Source organism: Limulus polyphemus, unplaced genomic scaffold (genome assembly GCF_000517525.1).
Source record: "Limulus polyphemus unplaced genomic scaffold, Limulus_polyphemus-2.1.2 Scaffold9566, whole genome shotgun sequence".
NCBI lineage: Eukaryota > Metazoa > Arthropoda > Merostomata > Xiphosura > Limulidae > Limulus > Limulus polyphemus.
Window position 1 is genome coordinate 1 of NW_013675176.1, and position 10682 is coordinate 10682.

Below are 10682 nucleotides of genomic sequence, written 5' to 3' on the forward strand. Positions count from 1 at the left end.
TTCTTCTTTATGAAAAATGCCAGAATCTCAGACGTATTAACTTATGTTCTACGTTGCTTTCTTCTTTATGAAAAATGCCAGAATCTCAGACGTATTAACTTATGTTCTACGTTGTCTTCCTCTTTATGAAAAATGCCAGAATCTCAGACGTATTAACTTATGTTCTCCGTTGTCTTCTTCTTTATGAAAAATGCCAGAATCTCAGACGTATTAACTTATGTTCTCCGTTGCCTTCTTCTTTATGAAAAATGCCAGAATCTCAGACGTATTATTTGATTTTGTCATGTTGGCTGTTGTGTTACTGTACGTGTAGATAAATAACATTAAAACGACTACTAAATTAAAAGGACATTAGTAAAAAAATTAACTAATCTTTGCAAGATAGCTTTGACTTACATTTGTGATGACTATTAAAGACCAAACATATGAGTCCGTCTTTCATGTTATATGTTTAATGAAAAGTATTTAAACCATATTTACTAGCGAAAACCAGAACTTAAATTAAATTGTTATTTATAAAAGTAAAATACAAGTGCATATCTCTTGAGAATATACAAAGTATTCGTCAATCTAAAACCAAATATAGAAAAATATAAAAAATTGTAGTAATAAGATGTGTTGATGATCATCGTCTTAAAGATCCGTGAATTTTACTTGCAATGTATGAATGCAATATGTATGTATATATATATTTAACAGACTATGAATAAAACTATCCGCAAAGCAATAATTTTTGTTGTTATTTTAGCATGTCTCTATGATCTAAAAGTTTGTAAGTTTCTGCTCGTTAGCTTCGGATTCTTGGAATGAGAGCGAAAAGCTAAATTTATTACTGCTATTTTGAGATTTGTAAGTTTTATTTTCAAGTCTATTGCAGAAGCTGAAGTAATGGTAGTGGCGAACAACAAAAGTGTGAGAGAGCTGGGTTAGTCAGCAGAGTGACGAAACAGAACATCTCACTGGTCCAGTGGAGTTACACGACTTTACTTCCAGAGCGTTCTCGTCTGAGAGTGAAAGAGAAAACAGACAATATCAGATAAGTATTCTAAGGTCCACTCAATATGTCGTGAAGACGGGACCTTTCATTCTGCTCGTGCAGGACTTCTGAGTTCCGGCGGCATCATTTAAATTATAACTATAAATAAGTGTGTGACTGAGACGAGTGTCTTTAAAAATTGCCTTATACAGCTGTGTAACTGTAGTAAACTTTGCCAAGTAGGTATGTATAGTCGTGAGGGAACTGACTCAAGTAATTGTTAAATAATTGAGTAGACTCATAACTAACGGGTGATCCATAAGTGTTTCTTTATATGCACAATATTTTTTCTGGGTGTCAAGTATAACCATCTACACTTTGTTCAAAGCTTCTTCATCGTGAATACAAGACTTCCAAGTTCTATTCAACAGAAAATATATATATATGGTTCTCGGAGTTATGCGTATATCTTCAGCCTAAAAGTGAAAAGTTTAAATAATTCAGAAATCTTTACTGAAAGTTTCATATCCCTCATTATCCATCTCTGAAACGTTTCGGACTCTATGGTAAATAATTTTCTATATGCATTTTAAATTACTCGATTTAACTTTTTACTCCCTTTTTAGGTGTTCTAATGTTATTTTTCGTTAAGTGATTAAGAGACCGGTCCGTAAAACGTTTCAAAAATGTCAACCTCTCCGTATCCTGCTATTGTTCAACCTCAGTGGCCACCTAGTGGTGATCAAAGGCCCGTATACTATCGACAGCCATCTACTATGTCACGGACTAGTCCCACAGGTCCTGATCCTACACCTCAGATCTGGCTGATAGATCCTTCTGACTTTTATGATTTTGGGGATAAAACTAAAACAGCTGCTGTTACTATAGCTGAACGCCTAAAAGCTTTCTCTAAGAAGTGGTTCACTCATATTTTACTCTTTATTGTTCTCATGATCTACGCTTCTGTGGGAGCTGTCATTTTCCGTTTGATAGAGGGTCCACACGAGAGTCCTGAGATAATTGACCTTCCAGACGTTCGCAGTGTTATGGCAGACATTTTGTGGAATATTTCTAGAATAGATAATATTTCTGAGAATGAATGGCAGATCTCAGCTCATTTGGAGCTCAAAAAATACGAAGGACAAGTGTTTCAGGCTATTTCATCCAGTGCCACTACAATAGACGAAGCGAGGCAGTGGACATTCTTTGGATCCCTGTTCTTCTGCGGGACCGTGTACACCACGATAGGTAAGCCTGATAGCATGAAACCAATCAAGGACTCAAATAACTGGAATTTATCATATTTATAGATTAATTCCAGTAACATTATTTAGCATGTTTTTAATTCAAGTCAGTCATCTGCATGTCCATCACGTAATCTAGAAGGTAAGTGCTGGGTCATTTAACCTGTATTCGTAAGTAAAACATTCGGTAGAAGCGTTTTTACACTCTTACTATTCGTGACATTTCTCTATAATATGAGGTATGGTCACAATGAACAGCTAGGACATTCTGGCACCAGTATTACATGCTTAAGATTAGGACATTGATAAGGTTCTGAGTACTCTTCTGAAATATGCTTTAATGCTTAGAGTCATCTAACGGGAGATGATGAGAAGAACATCCTACATATTCAATGGGATTGATGTCTCTGTTGGGTCTTCTTAAAAGAATGTGTTGAACAGTGTCGCACAGGGATAACATTAGACGGATTTCAGAGCTAATTACATAAAAATATAGTAGCACAAACGTTCATAGAATGTGGAATCTATCAAATCTTAAAATGTCGTTAGGGGGAGTGTGGAACTACTTCCAAATAAGCAGTGCAGTTGCTTGGATAATTGGGCAAAGTAGATCATTATGGATATAACAAGCAGATAGCTAAAAACTGAATATTTTCAGTCGTTGCAATTTTAGAGTAAATGCTTCGAGACTGAATCATATGTTCACAGATTTCATAAAGCTCTCTTGTATGCTAGATTTCTAATGAGGAGCATTCTGCCACATCAATGTGCAAAAAAAACTTGCTTGTAATAGTGCCAAGAACATTTCCAGTGGATCAATTACCTGGAGCCGGATAACAAGCGTATACTCATTGTAAATTATTCTGAAACCAGATCTTATCCCATTTTCAAACTAGAGTGTGATACTTATGGCAGTGGTAGAAATATGATAAGAAATGTTACCATTGATGCCACAAACTTATAACCAATTTGCATCAGCCTCTTGAGATTGGTAGGATTCATTCATCGAATAGGTATTCACATGAGTGAAACTTTTAAATGTCTTCTTTGAAGCCTAACTATAGTTCATGAACAATTCAGAACACCTTAGGCTCTGTGATTCACTACAAAGTAATACCTGAGACAAGACTTCATGACATCAAAGATCGTTAGATCTCTGGTTTCACAACACTAAACTTGACCTTTGACTTTTATAGCTATAATATAACAAATTACAGTTTGTTTGTTTTTCAAGGTTGTTTTGACGAATGTATATTTATTTAAAAGTTAACTACGAAAAACTACAAGTAAAACTTTCAGAGATTTCTTGTGTTCCTTATATTCAAAATGCAGTGGCGTAGGAAGCGGGGGGTATATCCCCTCACTTTTCAGTCTGTCCTAGTGAAAATGCATCAATATTAGGAGAATTACTCACAAGAATACCAGAAGAACGTATAAAACTTAATCCAGAACTCGATAGGTTCCAGGGCCCTAAGGCAAGCCCTGGACCTCGGCCATAATGGGTGCGCCTTTGGCACACATTCCCTCGGTTCGTTAGTCAAATAAACCTTACCCTCCAATTTTAATCTGCCTCCTACACCTCTGAAATGTATGTTTCACTTTTAGCTTTCTCATTATTTCCGTGGATATAAAACCTACAACCAGTCCAGAGCAAAACATTTTTGGGCTTTGAGTTTTCGCATTTAATTACATCTTCATTAGAATAATTTTGCACGATGCCTATTCTTCTTACATTTCCTATACTCGTCTCGACATAGTAGATATTCTCTGGTAGCTAAAGAAGATAATCAAGAAAACAGTAGCAAATAGAGAAACGTTAGTAAATTACTGTAAATATGAACCATGACTCTTTGTGAGATATATTTTAACACAGATGAAACCCAAACAAATAAATGTCACTTCAATTCTTGCTTGACTTAAAAGGTTTACATAACTCAAACTTGAGTTAGTGCTGTATTCAATAATCTTAGCGATTTGTGCAAAACTTTGACAACTGGCAACAGTGAGAGAAGCAATAAGCGGACACCAATATCATCAACCAGATAACATTTATCAATCTTAATATGGATTACCTAAATAGACATCTGTAGGAATTATTATAACCAAAGCAGCAGTGAATAAAATGGCAAGCTATTTCATGAATCAAAACTGTGGACTCTTTTTTTATATATATATAAATTGATAGATTCATAAGACTTATGGCTCATTAAGATTCAACGTTCATTTCTAAAGTATGCATGCTTACAAGAATATATATAGATATATATATGTATGTATGTTTATGTGCATTGTCTTAAAAGTTTCTTTTGTTACAATATCTTTCCTTTACACGCTACATCCAATTGGATCTTTTAAACCTTGCACAACAGTGTACCATGGGATTCATATATAAATTCAGATAGAGTGTTTCCATTATCAAATGGTCGTGTGTAGTACTAATTCATTTAGTTATAAAACGTATATATCTATTACTAAGTTTCCTAGGTAGCACACCATATTTCCAAGGTCTCTGTACCCCAAGTCTCTGTACCCCAAGTCTCTGTACCCCAAGTCTCTGTACCCCAAGTCTCTGTACCCCAAGTTTTTATGCTCTAAAATATGTCCATACAATATTTCATGCTCCCAAAATCTCTCTGTGAAATTATCGTGTATTTCGAAGGCTTCTGTCTATACAATCATTCATACGTTGTCTTCCACAAATTCTTACCTATTCTCGTAGACTCTGTCTGCGTTATGTTTCATATGTGTAACTTTCCTGCAATTTCATATTTAGTGATCTCATAATTCCGATTTCCAGAGATCAGAAAATAATGATTCTGCAGTCTTGTGCTCATTCATTTAACAAACACGAAAACTGACTCAGAAAAATTATCGGTTTGTGTTAAGAAATGATCTATCAGTGAAAATTGTTTAGTTGCTTGTTTTTTGTTTATTTGTTGTTAAGCACAAAGCCACACAATAGACTTTCTATACCAAGGGTATCTAAAACCAATTTCTAGCAGGCATAAGTCCGCAGACTTATCGCTGTGCCACTTGGGTAAAAAAAAAGAGTTTGTTATAGGACATTCGAAAATTAATAATGAGGAATTCCATGATTATTTTTGAAACAAATATTCATTAACATATAAAATATAATTAAGTACTTTCAGTATAATGTCGAAATAAATGTGATATTTCGTAATGAGATAATTTCTAAACTTTTTAAGATGAAATAGTTTAAGCCCAGTTATATATTTTGGTTCTTATTACACTCTCGAAAGTTATTCAAATCTGACTACTGCCAAGAAATACTCTGGAAGTGTTTTCTGTGAGTTATTCTACCATGTTTTCTAGTGGTGTGTGTGGTTGCTACAGTTACATACTGGATTTTTTGTTATTGTTGTTGTTGGAATATAAATATTGTAGCTATGATAATGTGTGCTAGCTGTATTAAAATTCTACTGCATATATGTTCTCTTTATTCGGAGTAATGGACATCAGCCCGAGCTGGAGAAACATCATCGTAGTGAATGAATTACCAGAGATAATTTTTTAATGATAACTAATACAAACAAAGAAACATCATTGATAGTGAATGAATTATCAGAGATAAATTTCTTAATGATAACTAATACAAACAAAGAAACATTATCCATAGTGAATGAATTATCAGAAATAAACTTCTTAATGATAACTAATACAAACAAAGAAACATTATCGATAGTGAATGAATTATCAGAGATAAACTTCTTAATGATAACTAATACAAACAAAGAAACATCATCGATAGTGAATGAATTATCAGAGATAAACTTCTAAATGATAACTAATACAAACAAAGAAACATTATCCATAGTGAATGAATTATCAGAGATAAACTTCATAATGATAACTAATACAAACAAAGAAACATTATCGATAGTGAATGAATTATCAGAGATAAACTTCTTAATGATAACTAATACAAACAAAGAAACATTATCGATAGTGAATGAATTATCAGAGATAAACTTCTAAATGATAACTAATACAAACAAAGAAACATTATCGATAGTGAATGAATTATCAGAGATAAATTTCTTAATGATAACTAATACAAACAAAGAAACATCATCGATAGTGAATGAATTATCAGAGATAAACTTCTTAATGATAACTAATACAAACAAAGAAACATTATCGATAGTGAATGAATTATCAGAGATAAATTTCTTAATGATAACTAATACAAACAAAGAAACATTATCGATAGTGAATGAATTATCAGAGATAAACTTCTAAATGATAACTAATACAAACAAAGAAACATTATCGATAGTGAATGAATTATCAGAGATAAACTTCTTAATGATAACAATTTGCAAAACATAAACACCTTTACATCAAAATATTTACAATTATATTCAAAATGTTTCAAACACACCTTCACCATATAATACTTCCACTTGTTTGTAAAACTCCAATTTCTACCACCTGGTAACAGTTAATTAAGAAACAAAGACCAGTCAAACAATTTTTACAAGAATGGCTAAAAAATTTCTGAGAAAAGATTCATCAGTTTTTTCTACATTCATAAGAACTGATAAAACAAGAGTGTGAACAAGAATGTTAAAATACAGAGGACTTCTAAAATATATATTATCTGAAAAATCGATACTGGGTACTTCTATATACTCAAAACAATAACTTTATTTTAATACTGTATTTTTCGTAGTGTGGAGCTTTCAGTTCTTGGTTGATCAACCACTTAGAAACGCTATCATAACCTTGGAAAATGTTTGAAAGACAAATTCTTCAAAAAAAGTTATTAGTTAATAATTAGACTTATGTGATGGTATAAACTACTAACCATGACAACGGTACATGTTAGGAAGGGGGGATTCTAATTTAAATATTTTGATAGTAGTATCTACTGACCATCTTAGGTTTCGTTATGATGTTCATACAAGTGTGTTGTTAACGTAGACACAGCAATGTTTAATTTGGCTGCAAACAGTGAATAATAATTGTATTTGTGTGACGTTGTAAACTTGAACTTTCATGTCTGCTCCTTTTCTTTCAGTTCACGTATGTCTTACATATTGAGGTTATATTTGACAAACGATGTATTCTCAGCCCAACAACTACCTTTCTTACTAAGACACTTCTTTATATATTTCCCACATTGTAGTTTTATATTATAATCGCTTCTTGATTTTAACCTAGATGTCTGAAATTTGAATATATCATTTCTCCGAAAGCGGGGCGAAAGCCACCTGGAGGGCTCACCTGTTTAAACCACTATAAAGTAGCGTGTTGTCCGTCCGTCCGTCAGTAGAAACTAAAATGATGTTACATAAGGGACGCTTAACGTTGCAATTTGTACTTTCGTGACGTCAGTAAAACATGCCACGAATTACGAGAAAAATTACGCGCTACAATAAAGAATGACTTATAAACTTCAACATCGAGAAATAAAAATATTTGTTACTTTTCATTTTGGTTTTATTTACTCTTAAAACAGAACACTTTCCTTTTAGGGACCCAACGTTAGTACATCTAGTCCAAACTAAGAAGATGTTACTGGCACACTCCCTTTCCTTTAAGTGTTAAAATTAACATCACTGTCGTGTTAGGACTCTCTTTTTGAATATTAAATAACCATATGACTACAATAAAAGTAAGTGAATTTAACTTGCAGTCTTAGATATTTTAAAAAGTTAACCAAAAAAGTAGTATATATTGAGTTGTAGAAAATATAATTAATTTACTTGTCATTAGACATTAGTGTTAGGCCTATTATACTTTTAACACTGCATTCTATACTCAGTACCTTAGTTGTTTTCAAGACTTAGAAGTGTGTATAATAGCAATTGTAGCAACTGTTTAAACAACTCTATTCAATTATTAGCCTAGGAAGCATGATCATAATTAATTTACTTGTCATTAAACACCAATATTAGGCCCAATATACTTTTAACACTGCATTCTCTATTTAGTCCTTTAGGATTTTAAAAATGAGAAGAATGTATAATAATAATAATATTCCAACTACACTATGTTCATCGTATCCATTGCTTACGTCATGTTTTGCTCAATCCAGAGCTCATCAGATGTGCTGAGACACAACTGTACTCGGAACACTATACGTATATATAAGCCATTTGTTACAGCAACTATTGTTATCGAAATGGTGTATTTAAATGTTTTACACTCACAAAAAGGAAACCTATCATTCTATAGGTATTTCACGAACTTGTAGCATTCTGCCACAATTTAATTCTTCGTATTATTAGCCGACACTCAGCTTGAAAAGAGTGTTGACACCATAACAATTGCTGTAATTAATAACACATCATCAAGCTTAAACTTTGTTACCGTAGATCTGAAATGCTGTTTTTTACACGCCTCTGATGTTGAAACTGAACTAGAAAGATTAAGAAGAATGTGAAGAAGAAAACATATGTAGTTTACTTGATTTTTGTCACAGATTTTAAGTCTCTTGGTTTTTAATGCTTCACCAGCTTTCAGCGCCTAAACCACACATTTTTAATAATTATACTCTCCCTCAGCTTGTGTCATCTGGTGGGTATTGATCATCTCTCTGTACAGGTTCAACTACCAGTCAGGGTAGCATACGATCATCCAAACACAAATAGGCTTTTTTTTTAACTACCGTAATACTAATTGGTTATCTTGTAGGATTTATGTTGAAAGAGATATAGCAAATGCTGATTTGAATCTTTCCGCTATTGCTAATGTTAATTTATTGGGTACTGTTTTTGAAGATGCTATCATCTCTACCAGTTCCTTACATATCCAAAGACCAGCTTGTCAGTACACACCACATAGATCAGGTTTTCAATACACACCATATAGACCAGGTTTTCAATACACACCACATATCCCAGCTTGTCAATACACACCATATAGACCAGGTTTTCAATACACACCACATATCCCAGCTTGTCAATACACACCACATATCCCAGCTTGTCAATACATACCACATAGACCAGGTTTTCAATACACACCATATAGACCAGGTTGTCAATACACATCACATATCCCAGCTTGTCAATACACACCACATATCCCAGCTTGTCAATACATACCACATAGACCAGGTTTATTTACCTCGCCGAGCAGTAGATCTTCTGCAACCTTCCTCGTGATTAATTCGGAACTATCATTGGTGCTGTGGCTCTTATGTCTTATTACAACATAGAGATCTCCAGTGGACGGTCGGTTATGATGTATGAGCACTAAAGAGATAGCACTGGCATCAGGTTTTCAACCAACCCCTATATATATTTGAAATCTTCCCTAATACAGGAACAGACTTAAATCCCTGACTAAACAAAAGTGCTCCTCAGATTTTTGTTGATAGTGCTCTGCGTACATTCTCACTTGAAAAGTTAATATGTTTACCCCTCTTCCATGAAAATAACTTTACAGCTTCGAAACATAACTTCTCTACTTGGAAGATACAGCATATATTCTTAAGTTGGCTGATCATTCACTTCCTGAACTCACCCCACTGCAGATATTTAAGTGATTGCATCATTCACATTACTTGTCCTGAGTAGGCGCAAAACTGTCTTGGATGAAATTGCATCTCAAGTATGCCCCATTTAGATTCCTTTTCCTGCTTTCGACATTTTGTACCATTGTTTTCGTTCTGGATTTTACTCAGATTCCTGCAATAATTGCATTATTTTTCTGTTCCTTAAACCTTCAACAAGTGTTGATTTTTATCGTGCTGTTAGTCTTACCAGTATCCTCAGTAAAATCTTAGAACGTATTTTAGTTCATTTACTCCATACAACTCTTGTTGGATTCCGTCAGCATCTATCGATAATGGATCAACTTCTAAAATTACCAGGGACTCTCCTCAGTGACTTTAACACTAAAAAGCCTCATCATCTGTTAATTTTGATTTTCAACAAGCTTTTGACTCTTATCTGGCACCGTGGTTTGATCTACAAACTGTGAAACTTGTATGTAGAAGACGTGCAGATATTTCTCTTGAGATGACTCTATCTAGAGCCTTAAGTCTTTCTGCTGGGGTTCCTAAAGGTCACTTCTGTATATCATGTAAGTTCACCAAAATGTGAATTAGCGATTGGCCAGCATTTACTAGTGAACCCGACTTGTGCTGACAACTACACGGATAGCAGGTTTGAAATTATTACAAATGGTCGGTCGACTTTTCATCTCTATATTTTGGAAGCCACCTTTAATAAAACACATAAACCTGTCCTTTGCCGCCAAAAAGAATTCCTATACAATCTACACATCTTTCAGTAGGTCTGTGACATTCCTTGACTGGCTAAAGGATATGCCAATCATTGACTGCCTTACCAGCCTACGTTGATCTGACTCATTTTATAAGCTATACTATTTCCTATAGATCATTTTCCAGATGGTTCTACTATGATTAGTGTCTGGCAAAAAGCTTCAGCAGATATTCCTTTTGCAACATCTGAACCAACAATTGGTCT

The 10682-nt window shown here is 33.8% G+C and overlaps 1 protein-coding gene across 1 annotated transcript in view; it reads left to right on the forward strand.

Annotated features, from left to right (window-relative positions):
- The first annotated feature begins 1662 nt into the window (after positions 1–1662).
- Positions 1663–10682, forward strand: part of LOC106475981 (TWiK family of potassium channels protein 18-like) — an 11572-nt gene continuing 2552 nt past the window's right edge. Inside the window, exon 1 of the mRNA XM_022379971.1 lies at positions 1663–2224. Coding sequence (XP_022235679.1) covers positions 1663–2224 — 562 coding nt within the window. The remainder of the gene's footprint in view (positions 2225–10682) is intronic.